Source organism: Eumetopias jubatus, unplaced genomic scaffold, assembly GCF_037043125.1.
Source record: "Eumetopias jubatus isolate StellerSeaLion01/CBP00866 unplaced genomic scaffold, mEumJub1_p1.0 scaffold_3, whole genome shotgun sequence".
NCBI classification, from domain to species: domain Eukaryota; kingdom Metazoa; phylum Chordata; class Mammalia; order Carnivora; family Otariidae; genus Eumetopias; species Eumetopias jubatus.
Window position 1 is genome coordinate 136,447,275 of NW_028274809.1, and position 27,258 is coordinate 136,474,532.

Here is a 27,258-nt window from a genome sequence, read left to right on the forward strand (position 1 = left end):
ACAGGTCGGGTGGGCACGGAGTGCGGCCGGGGACCGGGGAGACGGGAGTGACTGACTGCTTTTCTCTGGGGGCGCACTGAGGAGCACAGCCCCGAGTTCTTGGCTCCTCCGGGCGGAGATTGGGAAGCCACCATTTTCACTCTCCTCCTCCAAAGCTGTACGGAAAGCTTGCAGGGAACAAAAGCTCCCGAGAGCAAACCCAAGCAGATTGCTTAGCCCGGACCAACAAGGGCGGGGCAATCCTGCCTCTGGCAAAGACATTTGGGAACCATGGCAACAGGCCCCTCCTCCAGAAGATCAGCACGAACAGCCACCCAAGACCAAGTTTACCGATCAAGGAGGACGGGAGAATTCCAGCACTAGGGGAATACTGCACTAGAATTCATGGCTTTTTTACCTTGATTCATTAGTTTTTCAAAATTAATTTTTTAACTGATTTTTTTTTTAATTTTTCTTTTTCCCTTTTTCAACCAACATCTTATCAATCCCTTTTTGGAAAAAAAAATTTTATTTTTCATTTTTAGAGTCATATTCTACCCCTTCATAGTAGATACCCTTATTTTGGGCATATATATATAAGTTGTTCTCTCTTTAAAATTTTGAGATACAGTCTCCTCTAACAGATCAAAATATACCCTAAATCACTAGTGTATGGCTTTGTTCTAGTCTCCTGCCTGATCACATTCTCTCCCTTTTTTTTTTTTAATCTTCTTTTTTCAAGCAACTTGTCTTACCAATTCCTTTTATAAAATCTTTTATAATTTTCATCTTTACCGTCATCTTCCATCCCTTCATTGTATCAACCCTTATTTTGTTTCTTTATTTCTTTCTTTAAAATTTTAGGAGGACTTTCTTCTAACAGACCAAAATACACCCAAAATCTAGTGTGTGGCACTGATCTATGCACTAGCCTGATCATATTTGATCATATTCTATTTTTCTTCTGTTTTTGTTTTTATCTTTTTCTTTTTCTTTTTTTTTCTCTTTCTTTTTTCTTTCTTTCCCTTTCTTTTCCCCTGGTTTCAGGTCTTTTCTGATTTGTTTAGAGTATATGTGCTGGGGATGTTGTTAACCTGTTAGCATTTTGTTGTCTCATTCATCTATTCTCCTCTGGACAAAATGACAAGATGAAAAAAATCACCTCAGCAAAAAGAACAAGAGGTAGTACCATCTGCCAGGGGCCTACTCAATACGGACATTAGTATGATGTCGGACCTAGAGTTTAGAATCATGATTTTAAAGATACTAGCTGGGCTTGAAAAAAGCATGGAAGTTATTAGAGAAACCCTTCCTGGAGAAATAAAAGAACTAAAATCTAACCAAATCGAAATCAAAAAGGCTATTAATGAAGTGCAATCAAAAATAGGGGCACTAACTGCTAGGATAAATGAGGCAGAAAAGAGAATCAGCGATACAGAAGACCAAATGATGGAAAATAAAGAGGCTGAGAAAAAGAGAGATAAACTACTGGATCACGAAGGCAGAATTCGAGAGATGAGCGATAGCATAAGACGAAACAACATTAGAATAATTGGGATCCCAGAAGAAGAAGAGAGAGAGGGGCAGAAGGTATACTGGAGCAAATTATAGCAGAGAACTTCCCTAATGTGGGGAAGGAAACAGGCATCAAAACCCAGGAGGCACAGAGAACCCCTCTCAAAATATGCAGCTAGGCTGTCATTGAAAATTGAAGGAGAGATAAAAAGCTTCCAGGACAAACAAAAACTAAAGGAATTTGCAACACGAAACCAGCCCTCCAAGAAATATTGAAAGGGGTCCTCTAAGCAAAGAGAGAGCCTAAAAGCAGCATAGACCAGAAAGGAATACAGACAATATACAGTAACAGTCACCTTACAGGCCATACAATGGCACTAAATTCCTATCTTTCAATAGTTACCCTGAATGTAAATTGCCTAAATGCCCCAATCAAAAGACACAGGCTATCAGATTGGATTAAAAAACAAAACCCATCGAAATGCTGTCTGCAAGAGACTCATTTTAGACCCAAAGACACCCCCAGATTGAAAGTGAGAGGGTGGAAAACCACTTACCATGCTAATGGACACCAAAAGAAAGCTGGGGTGGCAATCCTTGTATCAGACAAATTAGATTTTAAAACAAAGACTGTAATAAGAGATGAGGAAGGACACTATATCCTACTTAAACGGTCTATCCACCAAGAAGATCTAACAATTATAAATATCTATGCCCCTAACATGGGAGCAGCCAATTATATAAGGCAATTAATAACAAAAGCGAAGAAACACATTGACAACAATACAATAATAGTGGGGGACTTTAACACCCGCCTGACTGAAATGGACAGATCATCTAAGCAAAATATCAACAAGGAAATAAAGACTTTAAATGACACACTGGACCAAATGGGCTTCACAGACATATTCAGAAATTCCATCCCAAAGCAATGGCATACACATTCTTCTCTAGTGCCCATGGAACATTCTCCAGAATAGATCACATCCTAGGTCACAAATCAGGTCTCAACCGGTACCAAAAGACTGGGATTATTCCCTGCACATTTTCAGACCACAGTGCTTTGAAACTAGAACTCAAGCACAAGAGGAAAGTCGGAAAGAACTCAAATACATGGAGGCTAAAGAGCATCCTACTAAAGAATGAATGGGTCAACCAGGAAATTAAAGAAGAATTAAAAAACTTCATGGAAACCAATGAAAATGAAAACACAACTGTTCAAAATCTTTGGGATACAACAAAGGCAGTCCTGAGAGGGAAGTATATAGCAATACAAGCCTCTCTCAAGAAACAAGAAAGGTCTCAAATACACAACCTAACCCTACACCTAAAGGAGCTAGAGAAAAAACAGCAAATTAAGCCTACACCCAGCAGGAGAAGAGAAATAATAAAGATCAGAGCAGAAATCAATGAACTAGAAACCAAAAGAACAGTAGAACAGATCAACAAAATAGGAGCTGGTTCTTTGAAAGAATTAACAAGATTGATAAACCCCTGGCCAGACTGATCAAAAAGAAAAGAGAAATGACCCAAATCAACAAAATCATGAATGAAAGAGGAGAGATCACAACCAACACCAAAGACATACAAACAATTATAAGAACATATTATGAGCAACTCTATGCCAGCAAATTAGATAACCTGGAAGAAATGGGTGCATTTCCTAGAGATGTATCAACTACCAAAATTGAACCAGGAAGAAATAGAAAACCTAAACAGACATATACCCACTAAGGAAATTGAAGCAGTCATCAAAAATCTCCCAAGAAACAAAAGCCCAGGGCCAGATGGAATTCTACCAAACATTTCAAGAAGAATTAATACCTATTCTCCTGAAACTGTTCCAAAAAATAGAAATGGAAGGAAAACTTCCAAACTCATTTTATGAGGCCACCATTACCTTGAGCCCAAAACCAGACAAAGACCCCATGAAAAAGGAGAATTACAGACCAATATCCTTGATGAACATGGATGCAAAAATTCTCACCAAATACTAGCCGATAGGATCCAACAGTACATGAAAAGGATTATTCACCAGGACCAAGTGGGATTTATCCCTGGGCTGCAAGGTTGGTTCAACATCTGCAAATCAATCAACGTGATACAATACACTAACAAAAGAAAGAACAAGAATCATATGATCTTCTCAACAGATGCAGAAAAGGCATTTGACAAAGTACAGCATCCTTTCTTGATCAAAACTCTTCAGAGTATAGGGATAGAGGGTACATACCTCAATATCATAAAAGCCATCTATGAAAAACCTACAGCGAATATCATTCTCAATGGGGAAAAGCTGAGAGCTTTTCCCCTAAGGTCAGGAATGCGGCAGGGATGTCCACTCTCACCACTGCTATTCAACATAGTATTAGAAGTCCTAGCCACAGCAATCAGACAACAAAAAGAAATCAAAGGCATCCAAATCGGCAAAGAGGAAGTCAAACTCTCACTCTTTGCAGATGATCTGATACTTTATGTGGAAAACCCAAAAGACTCCACCCCAAAACTGCTAGAACTCATAAAGGAATTCAGTAAAGTGGCAGGATATAAAATCAATGCACAGAAATCAGTGGCATTCCTATACACCAACAACAAGACAGAAGAGAAACAAATTAAGGAGTCGATCCCATTTACAATTGCACCAAAACCATAAGATACCTAGGAATAAATCTAACCAAAGAGGCAAAGAATCTGTACTCAGAAAACTATAAAATACTCATGAAAGAAATTGAAGACGACACAAAGAAATGGAAAAACGTTCCATGCTCATGGACTGGAAGAACAAACATTGTGAAGATGTCAATGCTACCTAGAGCAATCTACAGATTCAATGCAATCCCCATCAAAATACCATCCACTTTTTTCAAAGAAATGGAACAAATAATCCTAAAATTTGTATGGAACCAGAAGAGACCCTGAATAGCCAGAGGAATGTTGAAAAAGAAAAGCAAAGCTGGCGGCATCACAATTCCGGACTTCCAGCTCTATTACAAAGCTGTCATCATCAAGACAGTATGGTACTGGCACAAAAACAGACACATAGATCAATGGAACAGAATAGAGAGCCCAGAAATGGACCCTCAACTCAATGGTCAACTAATCTTCGACAAAGCAAGAAAGAATGTCCAATGGCAAAAAGACAGTCTCTTCAACAAATGGTGTTGGGAAAATTGGACAGCCACATGCAGAAGAATGAAACTGGACCATTTCCTTACACCACACACAAAAATAGACTCCAAATGGTTGAAAGACCTAAACGTGAGACAGGAGTCCATCAAAATCCTAAAGGAGAACACAGGCAGCAACCTCTTCGACCTCAGCCGCAGCAACTTCTTCCGAGAAACATCGCCAAAGGCAAGGGAAGCAAGGGCAAAAATGAATTATTGGCATTTCATCAAGATAAAAAGCTTTTGCACAGCAAAAGAAACAGTCCACAAAGCCAAAAGACAACCGACAGAATGGGAGAATATATTTGCAAATGACATATCAGATAAAGGGCTAGTATCCAAAAATCTATGAAGAACTTATCAAACTCAACACCCAAAGAACAAATAATCCAATCAAGAAATGGGCGGAAGACATGAACAGACATTTTTCCAAAGAAGACATCCAAATGGCCAACAGACATGAAAAAGTGCTCAACATCGCTCGGCATCAGGGAAATCCAAATCAAAACCTCAACGAGATACCACCTCACACCAGTCAGAATGGCTAAAATTAACAAGTCAGGAAACAACAGATGTTGGCGGGGATGTGGAGAAAGGGGATCCCTCCTACACTGTTGGTGGGAAGGCAAGTTGGTGCAATCACTCTGGAAAACAGTATGGAGGTTCCTCAAACAGTTGAAAATAGAGCTACCATACGATCCAGCAACTGCACTACTGGGTATTTACCACAAAGATACAAATGTGGGGATCTGAAAGGGTACGTGCACCCCAATGTTTATAGCAGCAATGTCCACAATAGCCAAACTGTGGAAATAGCCAGGATATCCATCGACAGATGAATGGATAAAGAAGATGTGGTATATATACACAATGGAATATTATGCAGCCATCAAAAGGAATGAGATCTTGCCATTTGCAACGACATGGATGGAACTGGAGGGTGTTATGCTGAGTGAAATAAGTCAATCAGAGAAAGACATGTATCATATGACCTCACTGATATGAGGAATTCTTAATCTCAGGAAACAAACTAAGGGTTGCTGGAGTGGTGAGGGGGTGGGAGGGATGGGGTGGCTGGGTGATAGGCATTGGGGAGGGAATGTGCTATGGCAAGTGTTGTGAATTGTGCAAGACTGTTGAATCACAGATCTGTACCTGTGAAACAAATAATGCAATATATGTTAAGAAAAAAAGAAGAAGAAGATAGCAGGAGGGGAAGAATGAAGGGGGGGAAATCAGAGGGGGAGACGAACCATGAGAGATGATGGACTCTGAAAAACAAACTGAGGGTTCTAGCGGGGAGGGGAGTGGGGGGATGGGTTAGCCTGGTGATGGGTATTAAAGAGGGCACGCTCTGCGTGGAGCACTGGGTGTTATGCACAAACAATGAATCACGGAATGCCACATCCAAAACTAATGATGTAATGTATGGTGATTAACATAACAATAAAATTTTAAAATAAATAAATAATGTTAAAAATAAAAAAATTAAAAAAGTATATTTGAGTTTTGAATATACTTTTCTCTGAAATTTTGAAAGCAAAGTATAAAAGTGATGATAAAAAAATAACAGGAAAAATGTTAGTATCTGGAAAACTGCATGCTATAATGCCTTGGATGTTAGCATCCAAAATAGTAAATAATCAATTAGAAGATTCACAGTGACCACAAAATTAAGTAAATTAGTTCTCAGAAGAAACCTAGCTGCTCTTCATTCAAAGATGAAGGTTAAATTCCTTGCATGGGTCCTTAGGAAGAAGAAAATACACTGCAGTAAACAATATTGGCCAACAATGAAAACTTCCATGAAGGAAAAGCAATTTAAAAGCAGGCAGCCCAATTATTTACTATTATAATAATTACACTATATATAATTATATATTAGACCTATCTGAGTATTTCATGATGAAAGTTCACAATTAACTTTAATAATGTTATCTGATATACATATTAAATATAAAGCATTAAATGGTGGAAAAAAATAGGAAAGAAACAGTTTAGGAAAGAGAACAGAAAAGTGAAAATCAATGAAACCAAAAACTGGGTTTTTTTTTAAGAGATCACCAAAATAGAGAAACTTTTAGTTCGACTGACCAAGACAAAAGAAAGAAGGCTTAAATCAGTTACAATTAAGAATGAAGTAAGGACATAAAGACCAACCTTACAGAAATAAAAAGAATTATAACGTGAATGCTTATAACAGATGAAATGGACAAATTCCTTAAGAGAGACAAACTACCAAAACTGACTCAAAAAGAAACAATCTGAATAAACCTATAGCAAGAGATTGAATAGTAATTTTAGAACTTCCCAGAGAGAAAAGTCCAGGCCCAGATGGCTTCACTGGTGAGTTCTACCAAACATTTAAAGAGAAATTAGTAACAATTCATCAGACTCCAACATAAAAAGTGCTTAGGAGGGAAGATTTCCCAACTCACTCTGTGAGAAGCCAGTATTATCCTGATACTGAAATCAGACAAAGACAATTATAAGGAAAGAAAACAAAGATAAAATCTCCTATGAGTATATGCCAAAAATCCTCAACAAAATACTGTCAAACCAAATTCACAAACATATAAAAAAGATTATACACCATGATTGAGTAGGATTTATCCTAGAAGTTCCATGCTGGTTTAAGATCTGAAAATCAATTAAAGTAATACCAGTAAGAGAGAAAAAAAAAAAACATCATTATATTAATAAGCACCGAAAATCATTTGACAAAATCCAAAATCATCTGATAAAAACACTTAATGCAAGAGGAAGAAAACGGAACGCTCTTTCTCTCTCTAAAAATAAATAAACAATTTTCTAGCATTAAATATTCACTAGGGAGAAGAAGATCATAAAATACACCATTTTACATACAGAGAAACAAAGATTTGGATGGTAGCAGACTTATCTTTGGAAACAATGCAAGCTAGAACATAATGGGACTTGGGGAAAAAAAGCCAAGCTACGGTTTTTTTACATTTATTTATTTATTTATTTGAGAGAGAGAGAGAGAGAGAGAGAGAGTGAACACAAGCAGGGGGGAAAGCAGAGAGAGAGAGGGAGAAGCAGACTCCCCACTGAGCAGGGAGCCTGACTCAGGGCTCAATCCCAAAACTCCGGGATCATGACCTGAGCCAAAGGCAGATGCTTAACCAACTCAGCCACCCAGGTTTCCCCCAAGCTACAATTTTTTAACCATGAAAATATCTTTTAAAAACTAAGGCAAGGGGCACCTGGGTGGCTGAGCCAGCTGGGCGGCTGCCTTCAGCTCAGGTCATGATCTGAGAGTCCTGGGATTGAGCCCCACATTGGGCTGTCTGCTCATTGGGGAGTCCGCTTCTCCCTCTACTTCTCCCCCAGCTTGTACGCTCTTTCTCTCTCAAATAAATAAATAAAATCTTAAAAAAAAAAACTAAGGCAAAATGAAGACTTTCAGATGTGTGAATGCTGACAGAACTCATCATCAGACCTGCACTGTAGAAAATGTTAAGGAAAATCCTTCAAGGAAGGAAAGTGATGCCAGATGGAAATCTGGACCTTTATAAAAGAATGAAGAACACTGGAAATTATAGCTACATGGCTAATAAAAAGACTTTTTTAAATTATTATTTAGATTTCTTTAAAAAATAATTGTTTAAAGCAAAAATAATAACACTATATTATGGGGTTTCTATCACATGTACAAGTAAAATGTATGACAACAGGATAAAAGCCATGAGGGAAGAAATGAAAGCATACTGACATAGTTTTTATACTGTACATTTAGTAATATAATATCATTTGAAAACAGACTGAAAAGTTTCAAATATATGCTATAAACCCTGAAAGAATGATTAAAATAACACAAAAAAGTTATAGCTTACAAGCCAGCCAACAAATGACAAAAAAGGAATCATAAAAAAATAGTCAATGCAAACAGAGGCATAAAAAGAGGGAAAAGCAACAAAGAAAAGATGAGACAAGTAGAAACAAATAGCAAGGTGGTAGATTGAAGCCCAACCATTTCAAAAATCACATTAAATGTCAACAGTCTAAAAACCCTAATTAAGAGGCAAAGACCAACCCAACTATATGTTGCCTATAAGAAACCCACTTTAAATACAGTTGACCCTTGAACAACATGGGAGTTAGAGCTGCTGACCCCTATGAAATTGAAAATCTTTGTGGGGCGCCTAGGTGGCTCAGTCAGTTAAGCATCCAACCCTTGATTTCAGCTCAGGTCATTTATCTCAGGGTTGTGAGATGGAGCCCCACATTGGGCTCCATGCTGGGCTTGGAGGCTGCTTAAAATTCTCTCTCTCCCTCCCTTCTCTCCCTGCCCCCATATCTCTCTCAAGAAGAAAAGAAAAAAAGAAAGGAAAGAAGGATGAACTAAAGAAAATCCATGTATAATTTTGATTCCCCTAAAACTTAACTAATAGCCTACTGTTGACCAGAAGCCTTACAGATAATACGCACAGGTGATTAACATATATTTTGTATGTTACATGTATTATATACTGTATTCTTACAATAAAGTTAGCTAGAGAAAAGAAAATGTTACTTAGAAAATCATAATGAAGAGAAAATACATTTACAGTACTGTACTATATTTACTGAAAAAAAAATCCAGGTGCCTGAGTGGCTCAGTCCGTTAGGCATCTGCCTTTGGCTTGGGTCGTGGTCCCGGGGTCAAGTCTCGCATTGGGCTCCCTGCTCGGCGGGGCTCTGCTTCTCCCTCTGCCCATCACCCCACTCTCGTGCTCTCTCTCTCTCAAATGAATAAATAAAATCTTTAAAAAAAAATCCATGTATAGTGGACCCACCCACTTCAAACCCATGTTGTGCAAGGGTCAACTGAATAAAGATACAAAGAGGTTAAAAGTAAAAGTATTTTTTTAAAATGGTATATGATATAAAATATCAAAAGAAAGCTTAAGTGTCTGTATTAATATTAGAAAAAGATTTCAGAGCAAAAAACATGAGGGATAAGGAGATCATTTCATCATGCTTTATACTAATAATATATGATACATACCATGTAAGATACAATAGTGAAGTTTACTAAAATAATATTAAGGTATAATAAAGTATAATAATAAAAGAACATCATAAACAATTTTATACCAATTCAACAAGTTAGATTGACCCATTCCTTGAAAAACACACACCGCCCAAGCTCGCCAAAAAAGTAAGAAAACCAAAAAAAAAAAAAAGGACGCCTGGGTGGCTCAGTCTGTTAAGCTCAGGTCATGATCCCAGGAGCCCTGCATGGGGCTCCCATGAGCCCTGCTCAGCGGGGAGCCCGTTTCTCCCTCTGCTGCTCCCCCTGCTTGTGCAAATGCCCATGCGCGCTCTCTCTCTCTCTCTCTCTCTGGCAAATAAATAAAATCTTAAAAAAAAAAAAGTAAGAAAACTGAATTGCCCATATCTATTAAAGAAATTGAAATTGTAGTTAAAAACTTTCCCACAGAAAAAAACCCTTGAGGCCCAGATGGTTTTACCAAACATTTAACAAAGAAATGATACCAATTTTACACAAACTCTACAAAAAAATTAGAGAACAAAATATTTCCCAACTCATTCTATAAGGCCAGCATTATTCTGTCACAAAATCTAACAAAAATTGAAGGAAAAAAAAAAACACTAAAAAAAACCTGTAACCAAAAAGAGAAAACTAAAGACCCAATATCCATCATGAATATATATGCAAAAATTCTTAACAAAAGTTTAACAAATCAAATCCAACAATATATGAAAGGGATACTGTATCATGATCAAGTGGAATTTATACAGGAATGGAAAATTGCTTTAACAGTCAATATTATTCATCACATCAACAGTCTAAAAAAGGAAAAATATGATCATCACAATAGATGCAGAAAAAGCATTTAATAAAATCCAACATTTATTTGCTACAATAAAAAAAAAAAACTCTGCAAACTGGGAATAGAAGGAAAATTCCTTAATCTGAAAAAGGACATCTAAGAAAAACCTACTCTTAACATTACACTTAATGGTAAAAGACAGAATGATTTCTCCATAAGAGTAGGAATTCTTACCACTTCTATTCAACATTGTATTGAAATCTTAGCCAGTGCAACAGGCAAGGGAAAGAAAGCAAAAGTTATAAAGGAAGAAATAAAGCTGTCATTATTCACACATAATTGTGTACATAGAAAGCCTATGGAAACTCAGAATGGGCAAAAAACATTAAAAACAATACACTAATGATGATAAACAATGGCAAATAAGCACATTTAAAAGACCTTCGGCAACTATGGACTTCGGGGGATAATGATGTGTCGGAGTAGGTTCATCAACTGTAGCACTCTCGTGGCAATGTTGATAATGGAAAAGGTTAACCATGTGTGGGGGCAGAGGGTATATAGGAACTCTCTGTACCCTCTGCTCAATTTTGCTGTGAACCTAAAACTATTCTAAAAAGAAAAGTCTATTTTAAAAAATATCCTCTATCACTAGCCATCAGAAAACTGTGAATTCAAACCACAATGAGGTATCACTACATACCAAGAAGAATGGCTAATTTAAAAAAATAGTACCACCACCAAATGTTGGCAAAGACGCAAGGAAACTGAATCACCCATATATTGATGGTAGGAATATAAACTGGTACAGCTGGAACAAAGTTTGGCAGCTCTTAAAAAATTAAACACATATGACCATACCATATGACCAGCAATTGCACTCCCCCAGAAAAATGAAAACTGGTATCTACACAAAAACCTATACACAAATGTTCACAGCAGCTGTATTCATAACAGCTAAAACATACAAATGAGGCAGACATCTTTCAATGAGTGAATGGTTAAACAAACTGCGGTCCAGTCATGCCATAGAATACTACTGAACAACAACAACAAAAAATTGCAGTGGGCTGACTTGTGCCCACTGCCCAACGCCTGAAAACTCATATGCTGAAGTCCTAACTCTAAGTATCCAAAAATGTGACTGGTTTTGAAGACAGGGCCTCACAGAGGTACAATAAAGTGAGGACATTTGGTGAGCCCTAATCCAATCTGATTAATGTCCTTATAAGAACAGGAAATTTGGACACAAAAAACACACCAAGGATGCGTGCACATAGGAAAAGCATTCCAGAGGGCAAGGAGAAGGTGGCGATCTGCAAGCCAAACAGAGAAGTCCCAGAAGAAACAACCTGCTGACATCTCAACTTGGACTTCTAGTCTCCAGAAATATGACAAAATTTATTTCTGTTGTTTAAGCCACCCAGTCTGTAGTATTTTGTTATGGCAACCCTAACAAACTAATATATTGATATACAATTTCAATGACTCTCCAGGGAATTACTCCGAGTGAAAAAAGCCAGTCCCAAAGGTTAAATACCGTACAATCCCACTTAGATAACATTCTTGAAATTATAAAATGTCACATTATTGAATAAAGATCTTATTAAATATCTATGTATAGCCAACCTGGTCTACTGGCACTGTCAACATAATATTTGGAAAGATGATTACAATCATTGGTCATCTTTGGAGAATCTTACAGAACAAATGTGTTAGTTTAAAAACTGGTCAATAAAAGCAAAGCATAAAGCACTTATCCTTCCTTTCCTGATGAACTATACTTTAGAATAAGAACAGTTAATGAGGGGCGCCTGGGTGGCTCAGTCATTGAGCGTCTGCCTTCGGCTCGGGTCATGATCCCGGGGTCCTGGGATCGAGCCCCACATCAGGCTCCCTGCTCCGCGGGAAGCCTGCTTCTCCCTCTCCTACTCCCGCTGCTTGTATTCCCTCTCGCTGAGTCTCTCTCTGTCAAATAAATAAATAAATAAATAAATAAACCTTTAAAAAAAGAACAGTTAACGAAAAAAGTTTCTCTCGATTATTACAACTAATAATTGAAAGAGGAATGATAAAGTTATCAGATTACCATTTAGCAACCCCTATGGATCCAGTCAATGGTCAACAGTAATTGCTTATAACAAAAAAAGAGACATAACAAGATGTTTGCCTCCCAATGGGCATTCACAAAAATATCTCTGAAGTATTTCTTCCAGGCCTCTAGGCCTGATCTATTTCCAGAAAATACAGAGAATTAGACAAATATGTTAAACAATGAAGGAGATGCAACCTGCAGAATACACACTGTAGGAAATTCTACAGAATAAACCATCCAGTTTCTTCAACAAATAAATTATAAGAAAAGAAAGGGATGGGGAACAGAAGTAGAAGGTAAAATCTATAGATTAAGAGATTTAAGACACAAGTCAACAAATTACAATATACGAACCTTATTTGAATCCTGATTACAACGTGTGAAAAAATTTTATGAAATTGAAAAATTCTGAACACTGGATATTTGATAATAAAAAACTGTCACTGGGGGCGCCTGGGTGGCTCAGTCAGTTAAGCATCCAACTCTTGATTTCAGCTCAGGTCATGACCTCAGGGTCATGAGATCGAGCCCAGCAGCAGGCTCTGCACTGAGCATGGAGCCTGCTTAAGATTCTCTCTCTCCCTCTTCCTTTGCCCCCCCATGAATGTGCACACTCTCTCTCTCAAAATAATTAATTAATTAATTAAATATTCTGGTTTTTTTTAAGGTTATTAAAAGAAGAACCTTTTGCAAAGGAGAAGTTATTTGCAAAAGAAGGACTTCAGCCCTGCATGAAGAACCCTGCATGAAGAGGTTTCATAGGACTGTAGTACTGTGTAACTTACATGGAATGCCTAGTATTACTCCAATTCCAAACTATTTCTTTCAACTATCTTCCTATACATAATGACCCATATCACAAAAACAAATGCCTCTAACAAGGGCAATATATTTCAAAGCTCTTGAATATATATACACACACAAAACCCTAAGAGGTTGACATTCAGATGTCATTTCTGCTTTACAGATAAACAAACTGAGACTTGGAGAATTCACCAATTTACCTAAAATCCTATGGCTAAAATGCAACTACTATAATCAAAAGTTTCCTGCCTCCAGGTCCAAGGCCGTTTCCATTCACCCACGCAGTCATTTAAGATGCAGAAAGAAAATCAAAATTCTAACAACTGATTCACTGTAAGTCACAACATAACAGCACTCCTGGCCAATTTCTTAATGGAAAGTCCCTTATTTATATGCTATATGCGGTATGAACACCATCTAATATAATGACAGCAATTACATATTACACGCTTATTAAACATTTATACGAAAAGGGAAAAACACTTTTCTAGACAAAATACCACAAACCTTTCCTTAAATTTTAGAAAAAGTACCACATCAGAATCATTACACATACATTTATAAATTCAACTATTTTCAAGGTTGCTTTGGCTATTTGGGGCCTTTTGTGGTTCCATACAAATTTAAGGATTGTTTGTTCTAAGCTCTGTGAAAAATGCTGTTGGTATTTTGATAGGAATTGCATTGTGTAGATTGCTTTGGGTAGTAAAGACATTTTAACAATATTTGTTCTTCCAATCCGTAAGAATGGAATGTCTTTCCATTTCTTGGGGTCATCTTCAATTTCTTTCATCAGTGTTTTATAGTTTTCAGAATACAGGTCTTTCACCTCTTTGGTTAGGTTTATTCCTAGGTATTGTTTTTGGTGCAATTGTAAATGGAACCAATTCCTTAATTTCTCTTTCTGCTGTTTCATTATTGGTGTATAGAAATGCAACAGATTTCTGTATGTTGATTTTGAATCTTAAGACTTTACTGAATTCATGTATTAGTTCTAGCAGTCTTTTAAGTTTTCTATATAGAGTATCGTGTCATCTGCGAATAGTTAAAGTTTTACTCCTTCCTTCCTGATTTGGATGTCTCTTATTTCTTTTTGTTGTCTGACAGCTGTGGCTAGGACTTCTAGTAATAACAGTGGTGAGAGTGGACGTCCCTGTCTCGTCCCTGACTGCAGAGGAAAAGCTCTGTTTTTCCCCATTGAGGATGATATTAGCTGTGGGTTTTTCTTATATGGCCTTGATTATGTTGAGGTTATGTTCCTTCTAACCCTACTTTGTTGAGGATTTTTATCATGAATGGATATTGTACTTTGTAAAATGGGTTTTTTTTTCATCTATTGAAATATTCATATGGTTTTGATTCCACCTTAAAAAACAAAGCTGGAGGCATCACAATTCCAGATTTCAAGTTATATTACAAAGCTGCAGTGATCAAAACTATGGTACCAGCACAAAAATAGACACAAAGATCAATGGAAGAGAAGAGAAAACCCAGAAATGAACCCACAACTACATAGTCAGTTAATCTTCAACAAAGCAGGAAAGACTATCCAATGGGAAAAAAGTCTCTTCAACAAATGGGTCTTGGGAAAACTGGACAGCAACATGCCAAAGATGAAACTGGACCACTTTCCTACACCAAACACAAAAATCAACTGAAAATGGATTAGAGACCTAAATGTGAGACCTGAAACCTTAAAAATCCTAGAATAAAATGCAGACAGTAACGTCTTTGATACTGGCCATAGCAACTTCTTTCTAGATATGTCTCCTGAGGCAAGGAAAACAAAAGCAAAAATAAACTATCGGGACTTGATCAAAATAAAAAGCTTCTGCACAGCAAAGGAAACAACAAAACTAAAAGGCAACCTATGGAATGGGAGAAGTTATTTGCAAATGACATATCAGATAAAGGGTCAGTATCCAAAATATATGAAGAACTTATAAAACACCCCCCAAAATTAATAACCCAATTAAAAAATGGGCAGAAGACATGAATAGACATTTTTCCAAAGAAGACATACAGATGGCCAACAGATACATGACAGGATGCTTAATATCACTCATTATCAAGGAAATACACATTAAACCTGAGATATCACCTCACATCCATCAAAATGGCTAAAATCAACAACACAAGAAATAACAGGCATTGGCGAGCATGTAGAGAAAAGGGAACCCTCTTGCACTGTTTGTGGGAATAAACTGGTGCAGCCACTCTGGAAAACAGTATGGAGGTTCCTCAAAAAGTTAAAAATAGAACTTCCCTATGATCCAGTAATTGCACTAGTAGATATTTACCCAAAGAATACAAAAATACCAATTCAAAGGGATACCCCAATGTTTATAGCAGCATTATCTATAATAGCCAAATTATGGAAATAGCCCAAGTGTCCACTGACTGATAAGCAGATAAAGAAGATGTGGAATTTATACAATAGAATATTATTGCCGCCATAAAAAAGAATGAAATCTTGCCATCTGCAATGACATAATGGAGCTAGAGAATATTATGCTAAGCAAAATAAGTCAGTCAGAGAAAGACAAATACCATGTGATTTTACTTATTGTAGAATTTAAGAAACAAAACAAATGATCATAGGGGAAAAAAGAGAGAGGGGCAAACCAAGAAACAGACTCTTAACTACAGAGAACAAACTGATGGTTACCAGATGGGAGGTGGGTGGGGAAATTGGTGATATAGGTGATGGGGATTAAGGAAGGCACTTGCTGTAATGAGCACCTGGTGTTGTACGGAAGTACTGAATCACTATCCTGTACAGTAAACTAACATTACACTGTATATTAAATATTACTGAAATTTAAATAACTTTTAAAAATTCAAGGATTTTAACTGATTAACTTCTCCTAAAAAATTATATTAATATAAAATTTTCCAGGGTAGTTCTTAAGTCAAATTATTCTGGTTGCATGATCTAATATAGGCATTCATTTACACTAATAAGTGCTTTATGTGCATGAAGTTAATCTACACTATTAACTCCAAGATCCAGAAATTATTGTTAGTCATTTTTACAAATAACAAAACTGAGGCTTGGAGATTTTAGGTAACTTGTTTAAGATCATGGAGCTAGTAAACAGTAGAACTGAGACTTGAGTCAGTCTGTCTGATGACAAATCCTTGCTCTTAACCCACCCTCTATTCCAATAAACATCATCTACTTCCAGTTGCCAAAAAGAGTTCCCTTTGCTACTACATTTTTCTTCTTGTTTAAAAGAAGATAGCCAACTGTTATCTAGAATAGCTAGAATGGAATAGCTACATCAGAAATGGGTTCATTTGTCATAACATTCACTTCTCTGCACAAGCTCTGTCACATTCTCCCTTAGAAATGACTGTATAATCAGAGGTTAAATGCTCAGGCCAACCCTCAAAAACTTAACTATCATTTAAAATAATATTTCTAGGTAAACGTCTGGTAATTATAATAGGACAATACCACATCCTCCTCTGTCATACACCCCTGGAAAAAACAGGTACCCAATATCCCAAAGATGAAATTCCTTCCTTGTCTTCCTCCAGCTCCACTAGGAAATGAGATTTAAACTGTGCCAGTTACTATGGAAGGTAAGGATAAAGCCAGGGTAAAAGCATAGGATAAGAAAGTAGTAACATTTATTCATACTTGTAGTCAAGTCTGAAGACACTATTACTGTTACAGTTCAGTAAAAAAACAGTTTTGTGTGAACTAGCCTGGAAGCCTAACTACTATATTGTACTTACAAAGAGATTGGGAACATAACCCACTCATAAATTGGAAACTACCAATATTCCCCAATACTCTCTATAATCTGCTGCTCCTTCCCAACTTTCTGAAAACTAAAAGCCTAGCATTTGTGAGCAAGAGGTGAAGGAGCTATGACTCCCTGTAACTGCATATGCACAAAAAAAGCTTTGTACATGAAGTACCCAAATCAATGGAAGTACAAATGCTTTGGGAAGATAATACCAAAGTCATTCATCCAAGATACTTCAATATTCCTCCCTTTTTAGTAAGGAGCTCCAGATTATGTTCAGGTCTTTGAAATTGGATTCATTTTCTCTTTTTTATTACCAGAGGTTATGCACTGAATGCTTGTGTCCCCCAAAATTCATATGCTTAAAACCTAATGCCCAATGTAAAGGTATTAGGAGTTGTGGCCTTTAGGAAGTGATTAGGTCATGAGGGCTCTGTCCTCATAATTGGGACCAGTGCCTTATAAAAGAAGCCTGAGAAAACTCCCACCCCTTCTGACTTGTAAAGCCAATGACAAGGTGCTATCTATGAAGGAGGAAGCGAGCCCTCACACAGACACAGAATCTGCCAAAACCATGATCTTGACTTCCCAGCCTCCTGAACTGCAAGAAATAAACTTCTGTTGTTTATAAGCTACCCAGTCTGTGGTATTTTGTTAAAATAGTCCAAATGGACTAAGATACTAGAATTTTTTAATGGTTTTAAACATTTTCATGGGATGTACGTTAACATATTTTGCTGTGTTAATCTGATCAGTAAAAACAGACAGACATGTACAATAATACAATGCTAAAAAGAAAGTAAATTCATTAAAAGTGTCTGTCTGGAGTGTAATTTAACAATAATTCCCAAAAGATATATAAATGTTCATAGCTGTTGACTCAGTAATTCAACTTGTAAAAATGTATTCTAATAATCAGATTTATTCATTCATTTATTTAACAAACTATCAAGGACTTACCTTTTGCCAGGCATTATTCTTATGAATAAAGACGTTTATCACATCATTTTACAGTGCCAAAAAGTTGTGGGGAAAAAAATGTCCAATAATAGTAAGAGTTTTAGCAAATTAAAATATATCTAATGTATAAAATATTATAGTACCATTGGAAACATTATCAAATACCAAAAAAATATTTAACAACATAATAAAATACTCATGAAAAAAAGAGAAAAAATTTAAGACAAGATACAAAACTATTATATGTAACTATATGTAATTACATGTATGGTCCCAAATCTGTGTTTTAAATGACCAAGCCAGGGACCTCGATCGAGTTACTTAACCTCACTCTATTTCAGTATCTTCTAAAACATCAAGATTTTACATTTTACATGTAAAATAAAGATTTTTTATTTCATATCTCAATGGATTGTTGAATGAGTTATTTTTTTAAATGTTTATAATATTCCCCCAGTACATATAAAGCACTAGTAATTATTTGCTGGTGTTATTAGTAGTAATATTACATATACACACATATACTTATGCAAAGAAAAAAGGAAAGAAATATATCAAATGCTATCAAAGATTCTAAATTCTAACAAAACTAATTCTGAAACAATCAGGAATTTTGAACACTACACATTATAAGATACTAAAAATTATAAGGTATGGCTTTGTTTTTCAAAAAGTCTTTGTATCAGAGTGAAGTATGTATGAATAAAATATGATAGCTAAGATTTGCCTTAAAATACTTTGGAGGGGTTTACCTGTGGAGATTTTTAAATATTTTTAATGCTATCAGATGTATGTTATTTACCTCTGTGTAACAAAATTATTACTTGCTTTTCTTTTCTTTATGTTTTTCTATTTTCCAAATTATCTAGAGTAATTCAAAATTATTTTTTTAAATGAGAAAATTTTGGGGGCGCCTGCGTGGCTCAGTCGGTTTAGCGTCCAACTCTTGGGTTTTGGCTCAGGTCATGATCTCAGGGTCCTCAGATCAAGCCCTGCATTGGGCTCTGTGCTCAGCAGAGTCTGCTTAAGATTCTCTGTCTCCTTCTGAGGGTTTTAGAGGGGAGGGGGGTGGGGGGATGGGTTAGCCTGGTGATGGGTATTAAGGAGGGCACGTATTAAATGGAGCACTGGGTGTTATACGCAAACAATGAATCATGGAACACTACATCAAAAACTAATGATGTAATGTATGGTGACATAACATAACATAATAAAATAAAATAAAATAAGATTCTCTGTCTCCCTCCCGCTCTGCCCCTCCCTGTGCTCAGGCTCTCTCTCTCTCCCTCTAACATAAATAAATAAAATTTTCTTTAAAAAAATAAATAAATAAAATGAGAAATTTTTTCAAAAAATGTTAAGGAAATCCTTACCAATACTCCATCCACAGACGAAACTTTCTCCCAAGTTAACCAAGCTCTTTCTCTGACATGATCTGGTATCTTTAATTTCTGACATAACGCAGTAAAATCAGGTTCTTCGGTTTCTTCAAACACAAGCCTACCAGATAAAAATAGACATATAATAGGGATATACTTATAAATCAAACTAATTAAGTAAACATTTCTTTCAATAGTTTGCATATAACAGCACTGTTCTGAAAAAAAAGCATCACTAAATACTTTAAAATCTTATTTATCCTTGAAAAAAATTACAGGTAGAATTTAAACATGCTTATCTTTTTCATAGTGTTTCCAACAAAAATACAACACAGTGAAAGATGTTTGCTGGCCTGGTGAATCACATACAGTTCAAAAAGCAAAATAGTTTTGTAAAAGTAAGTATGATAGCTAAAGCTGTATAGGAAAATTGGGATGACAATAACAGCACAAAGAAAGCCCATATATAACATGACAGAATCAATTTAGTATCAGGAACTTTGCTAAAATGCAGTCTACAACTTATCAATGTCTCACATAATCTCTCTAACTACTAGCATTTCTTACATGATGATTAACTTAACATAAATTACTGCTATGCTTATTTCAGCCTTTTCTCTTTGATCCTCCTTACCCAAGATAGGTAGTCAATAATTTCTTGCTGGCTAGTTCCTTTTCATTCATTTAATGCCTATTTCACACCTAATAATAATAATATGAGGAATACTTAATAATTTTTGAGTATTTATTCTAGTCCTGTCTGTACAAAGTACCTTAGATGCATAGTTTCAGTGGAATCCACACATCAGCCTATTAGATAAGTATTCTTACTATCCTGTTTTACAGATAAGTTACCAAATCAGAGAAGTTAAAGTACTCACTCGAGGTCATGGCCAGTAAGTGGGAAACCCAATAGTTTAATTCCATAATCCATGCCCTTGACCACTATTCCAGACTGCCACCCCTCCTTCAAAACATAATTAACTTTTGATTATGTCAACAATGAAGGTGAAGTGCTGTTCCTAGTGAAGGTTTTCCTTCCAACTTCACCACTTAGGTCAGATATAATGCAACAGAAAGAAGATCTCAACCTTCAAGGTAGAAACACACTGTCACTGAAAGTGCAGGTGGAGTGGGCCCTGAATCCATCCCTAAGCAAGTTGCTAGGCTTCGGATTGCCTGGCACTAGTTTTTACCCTTGCTAAGCAGCTAATCTACAGAGTTCAACTGCCCATACTAGTGAAACCTTTTGTGGGTATTGATAATCAAGAGTAGAGTGTATCTTGTATGCTTTTGACTTACAGGAGATTTTTTGATAGTTCCATCATTTAAAAGTATATAACATAATGTTGGGGTGGGGAAGAAAGGCATTCTTTTCCCAGGTGATGGCCATAATTTCAGTATTTCTGGGTTACCCTATAATAACTGGATAACATGGAATTCTTTAGAGTAAATTTACTGCTTTTTCCAAATGAAAACTTTCAAGTATTGGATACATCAGAGCTTATTCAGAAATTAAGTGTCTTCTCCCAGAACATCCTAGACTTTTTTTTCCCGTGAGTGTGATTTTTAACTCACCCATAAGACAATCCATTTAAACATATGTATTTTTAATAGCCTTTCACAGGCCATCCCAAAAGCCCATTCCAATTTTTTTACAATTTGTCTGAACTCTGTTAGTGTCTGGCAAGTTGAAAGAATAGGACTTGGTAACGGGCTAGAACAGGGGAGGAAGAGGTGAGGGACTGAAAGGAATCCCATTCCTCCAAAATCAATATGTAGTCTCAAACTAGAACCAGTACTGACAATAATAATGGCAATCATACTCTTTCAACCTTAGCTTCTTAACTATAAAGTCTCACAATCAAGAAAAGTAGAAATGTTGCAATGGAATAAATACCCCCCGTCATGTTCTACTACATTATCATGGACTCGCCTAAAGTTAGATACCACTTGGGGGGGAAAAAAAGTTTCATGTGAGCACAAGAACATCACTAATTTTGTACCCCCAAAAAAAACAAAACGAGAGGACACAAGGTTGTTTCCTGGCTCAAAGGCAAAATGAAAGAAATAATGAAAAATGCTGAAGATTAATAATATACAAGAGTTTTATGCGACGGGAATAAAAGAAAAGTTGAGCAACTTTTAAGCACTTAGACTAAACGTCTTACAAAACTTTCTCCCACACACCAGTTCCTCTCAAGAGTTATGTTCCTCCAGTAACTACCCATGGCTCTGAATATAAGGGAGCGCCACAAAAACACCTCAGCCGAGTACCCTAGGGGCAACTGACACGCAGGACCCTGGACTTCACGTCCGATGGCTTTCCTGGTTGGCCTCTCCCAGGACTGGGCTTCAGATGCAGTGCACGCCCAGAGGAACACTTTCAGCTGTTGCATCGCAGAATACCAAAACAGAAAGTCAAACGACCACCGAAATACTACAGATCTCAACAGGAGACAAAATCTCCAGCAGACACTAGTCAGTCTTTTTTCTTTTTTGCCTTTGATGGGGCCTCTAAATCACCCGCCGCCTGCAAGCTTTTCCGCCTAGAGGAGGAAAGGCGGCACCTGTCACTTTGCTCAGGGACCCGAGCCCCACCCGCCCGACACCTGTCAAGCTGGAGCCGAGACCCTTCCCGGCTTCCTTCCCCTCGTTCCCGAACCCAGACCCCTGTCACCCTCCTCCAGGCGCTCTGCGGTGGTGGGGGACACGGGAGGACCCTCCTCCAGCCCGGAGGCGGCCGCCAGCGGAGACGCGCCCCCGCCTAGACGCCGGGGCGCCTGCCCCGACGCACTCTCGGGGCGCCCTTCTCTCGTGGCGGCCGCCGCGGTTCTGCTCGCTCACCTGGGCAGAGGCAGGTCCTCGGGGCCACTGTCCTGCTCGGGGTCCTCCTCGGGAGGGGGCGGCGGCGGCGGCGGGGGTTCGGCGGCGGCGGCGGCGGCGGCGGCGGCGGCGGCTGCTGCTCTCCGGGGGGTTTTGGGCGGCATGACTCCCCCCCAGGGCAGGCACCAGTGAATGGTGGCGAAGAGCCGGGGAAGGAGGACGCGCGCACGTCGGGGCACGCCCCGTCCTCTCCCGACTCCCGTTACAAAAATAATTTGAACGTCCCCTGAGAAAAACCGGACGAGCCCTCCCCCGCCCGGCAACCGAGCCCCGCGTCCAACCGCGGGAAAACGTCACTTCCGCCCGCGGCGTCACGTCCGCGAGGCTCCCGGGCCCGCCGGCATCGGGAGGGAAACGGGGCGCCGAGCGGTGCGCTGGGCGGGGGCGCGAGGTCGGGCGGGCTGGGCGTGTACCCCCGGCCTGGGCCAAGGCACTCTCCCTGAGGCAGCCGCCGCCGCCCGGACGTGTCTCCGCTCCAAACTCTCCTTTTCAGGCCTGGGTGCCGGTAACGGGGCACCGTACGGTCTGGTGGGTGAGATTGGGCCCCATTTTTATCTGTGGGCTGATCTGGGGCTGCAACTCTGGCCCCGCCGGGTATATCGAGCGTGAGCACCCTGGGCGGTCACGCCCCTCTCCCTCCGTGGGCGGCGCCCTCCCTCTCTAGCACGCTCCTCCCGCCCAATCCGTTGGGCAGAATCGGCCAAAACAAAAACAAACGTTTGTAGAGCACCTAACAGAAAGTGAATTTTGACGATCACTGAGAGATATAAGGTGTAGAACAATTACTGGCCTTTTAGGGTCACTGTTCACAGAAGGGGAGTGGGGGAGTGGGTAAAGAACAAATTATAGTGTGATAAATGTTCTAATAGCGGTGTCAAAACGGGAGGCACCAACGAAATGTCTAAGGGACATCTTCAGAGAAGCAGTGGCAGCTCAATAGAAGTTTGCCAGGCACACCTAACATGTAAGGAGGGCTTACTATGTACCAGGGATTGTGCTGGCCATTTTAACTACCTTAACGCTGGGTCCCGCCCCCCACCCCGTCCTGTAGTGCTCTCTGCTCAGCGGGAAGCCTGCTTCTCCCTCCGCCTGCAGCTCCCCTTGCTTGTCAGCTCTCTGTCAAATGAATAAATAAAATCTTTAAAAAAAAAAATGCACCAAGAAAAGAGGAGCATGCGCAAAGGCACGAAGACCTCAGAGAAGAGCTTGCCGGAAGAGCTTACACCACCGAACGTTGGTTTAGAAACTACGTGTCTTCTCTTGTAATATTTACTATAATAATAGACTGTCTAGTATGAGTACATGTTTTTCTCTCTTTGGCAGATCCAGCGGATTGCCTGGTCAGAACTTCCCAACTGAGGCACTGTGAATAAAATATAGTTGTGTTCTTATGTGAACCCTCTCATCCTTGGAAGAGCTGACCAGGGTTGAGACCGCAGGAGCCTTCAGTCAAGTCAGGGTTGCAAACCTCTTGGGTTTATCTTAGCCAGTTGTACAGTGGATTACCATTTTCTGTATATACCATGATATACATGTCAGGATGTGAAAAGAGTTGGCAGTCATTGGCCTACTCAACAGCCAGTCTTGCCTAAGTTCAGAAGCCATCTCTTGGGGGCCAAAAGTTTGTCAGGAAGTAGGGCCCAAACCCAGCCCCAGCTCCAGAGAATGAACAGCATCAAAGTGGGAATCCTCTTCACCTTGCCAGGGATTAGTGTAGGCAGGAGCTCAGGATGTAGTTTTGGTCTTTGCAACATCAAAGATTGTCTGCTGGCAGCCTGATAAAATAAGATACAGAGGTGACATGGTTCTTCTACCTTTACCTATTCTCATGAGATTGTGACACCGAAACAGTCGCCGCAGCCATTGTGATTTCAGGCAAGCTGACCTGAGGATAAGGCAGAAATGTTAATGATGTTACAGTAGTAATATGAAAAACATCTGCATCCTCCATGACAAATGAGTCTCTGATTTGGCCCACCCTGGAGCTGACCTCAACTGAGCTGGGGTTTTCAGTTGTTTACACCAGAAAGCATTATGACTAATAATATGCGTCCTATGAGCCCCTTCAAGGGTAGAGACCAAATCTTAGGCTTTGTTGTAGCCTTATAGTAGCCAGCAGGGTTAGGCACACAGTAAATGCTTGCTTGCTAACAGCAGAGAGGCCAGGAGAGCGGAGGAAAGTTCTGGGAACTGAAGTAAACTCTATATGTAGATCTGACTTTCTTTAAACCCAGTTTATCAAGCTCTGGATTTACCACAGTTGTGATAAATCAAAGACAGATTTCTCAATTTACAAAAGGTTGTGTGTCTTTACCATGGATTGATTTAACTATGTTTCTCTACTACATTTAAAATCCTTACACACAACTCAGAAACATTCGGTCGATCAGAAGTTTTATATCCCCCACATGGCTTTCTGTTGCACAACCAAAGAAATATTAGAAATTCTGCAGATTCTTAAAAGATGCTTTTCCTGATCCTCCTCCAACAGTGAAATCACTCTTTTAAAGGTTACCTATGTCCTACTTGTTCATTCAATGACTTCTTTCTGATCTTCATTCTACTTGACCTTTCTTGCAATTAACACAGTTAACCACTTCCTCTTTCTTAAAACTTCCCTAGTTTTCCACAAATCCGTGGTCTCCTTTTTCTCCTCCTCCTCCCTTCTGTTCCTTTGTAAACTCCCCACTGGTTCTTCTCCCTGTCTTCAGTGCAGGTTCCCTAGAGCAGCATAACTCAAAGTGTGTTCTTTAGACCACTGCCAGTTTGCCTGTATCTTATCCACAAGGAAATAAGCACAGAAATTAAGAGTAAGTGCTTAGCAGCATTTATAGCGATTTAATATTTCAGCTATATCCAGGCACATGATCTTTGAACACCTCTCATTAAACAGAATATGGGACAGTTCAGGTGTTTCGCAACTTGCGTGGTTGCAGATGGCATGACTGTGTCCTTGTCCCGTGCAGTAGGACCACATTATTAGGAGTAAAATCTTCCCTGTGCAGTAGGACCACGTTATTAGGAGTTAAATCTTAAGGTTAGTTCGTTAACTGTAACCCCAAAGTGAATACAAATCTGTGAAAGTGTAAATATCTGTTTACTTTTCTAACTTGTTATATTGACAGTCATTTTAATTTTTAATCAAGCCTGTTTTTTGAAATTCATAGCTACATTAGGGAAGTAAAATTTGTGTCATTTGTTTTTAACCCTAAATTATAGATGGTGAAATAAGCCTTACTGTCCTGTTTTGTCAAGAAAAGACACATGTCAGTAGTATGTTAGTAATAATAGTAAACCAATGACCAGAGAAGTGATTCTAAAGAATTAAAGATCCAAGTGTTTTTACTAATTTTATTCAGAAGTATCATCCCCCTTTTATTGAGTTCATAGCCAAAACTCATAGTAAAGTACTAAAACTGTAACTGACTGATGAAGGAATAAGGCCATCAAAATTCAGTAGCATTCACATATAAAATATAAAGAAACTAATTATGAGTTTGATAAAACATTTGGAATTTTTATTTTCCATGCAAATAATCTCCACACATAGGGAATTCATGGATCCAGAATCCATTTCTTTAACTGAAGGACACTTTAAATGTAACTATAACTTAATAGGACAAATTTTTGAAACTGATAAAGAATTGATACTATTAATGATAAGGAAGATGAATTTTGAAACAAGCATTATTTGCTCCATTTTGGGTAAAAATTAAAAGTGAATGTCCTGAGCTTGCTGAAATTGTTTTAAAATCACTTCCATTCCCTTAAACATATCTTTGAGAAACTAATTTCTCTACTGTGAGTGTTACTGAGTAAAACATAGAAACAGTTTGGATACATAATATCTCCTGCTAGAGGCATTGTCAGCAATCCAACCTAATTTAGGTAGTTTAACACAAGAAACATTCATTTGTCATGTTAAAATCTGTTACTACTGACAAATTTAAAATGTTAAATATAGCATTTAATATAGGAAAATTGTTCCTTCACTACCAACTTTTTATTTAGTTGTTATGACTATGGAATGATAAAAAAAAAACCTAACCATGTATTAGCAAATCTTTATATTAATAACCTATATGCACACTTTCAGTGAACAAAGTAGTTTTTGTAGTTTCTTCTTTTATGCTATGTAATTTTTTGTTCTATGATTTTGAAATGTAATTTTGTATCTGTTGAAAATATTAAAAAATGTGAGTTTGGAATTGGTGTGCCTTTTTTGTTTTCATTTCATTTTTCAAGTATTTTTAAAGGTTTTATTTTCCAGAACTATCAATTCATGAAATTAAAAAGAAAAGAAAGGTCCTTCACAGATAGTGTGAGATAACAGTGGCCTAAAAGATTCTCAGCTCTCCTCTCCTTTTCCTCTATTTCATTTCCATGATTTAAATCACCTCCATATATGTATGTTCTTAGATTCTTTCAGATTCCAAGAAACAGAGATCCACTTTGTTTACCTTAATTAATCAAGATTATTGATTAGTTTAGGGGGGTAAGTGAAAGAGACAAAAAAACTAAAAAATAAGAGTCCCTCATGCTACATTCATGTACTTTGTCATCCATCCCGTAGCTGGCTCCCGTCCTTCCTGCCTCTGTGAACGTTGTTAGTCTTCATCTCTTTATAATTTTCTCCTGCCACAATGACCCCCTCTCCATGTCACTAATTCACATTCCTCAGGAGAGAGAATATGATTGTTTCCCCTACTAAACTGTAATTTACATTAGCAGGACCAGATAACATAATTGGCAGGACCCAGTGCAAAATGAAAATGTAAGGCCCCTTTTTCACAAATTATTGAGATTTTCAAGATAGTGAGTGTGGAACATTAAACAAAGCACAATGCCTTTCTAAATGGAGCCTTATAGAACTGCACAGCTCACCTGCCCATAAAGCCAGCCATGTCCATGAGA

At 38.2% G+C, this 27,258-nt stretch overlaps 1 protein-coding gene across 1 annotated transcript in view; it reads right to left on the reverse strand.

Annotated features, from left to right (window-relative positions):
• The window catches only part of RB1 (RB transcriptional corepressor 1), a 159,858-nt gene extending 137,361 nt beyond the window's left edge, over positions 1-22,497 (reverse strand). Inside the window, exons 1-2 of the mRNA XM_028104473.2 lie at positions 22,306-22,497; positions 19,453-19,579 (exon numbers count right to left, since the gene is read on the reverse strand). Coding sequence (XP_027960274.1) covers positions 19,453-19,579; positions 22,306-22,448 — 270 coding nt within the window. The 5' untranslated portion in view covers positions 22,449-22,497. The remainder of the gene's footprint in view (positions 1-19,452; positions 19,580-22,305) is intronic.
• Between the last annotated feature and the right edge of the window lie 4,761 nt (positions 22,498-27,258).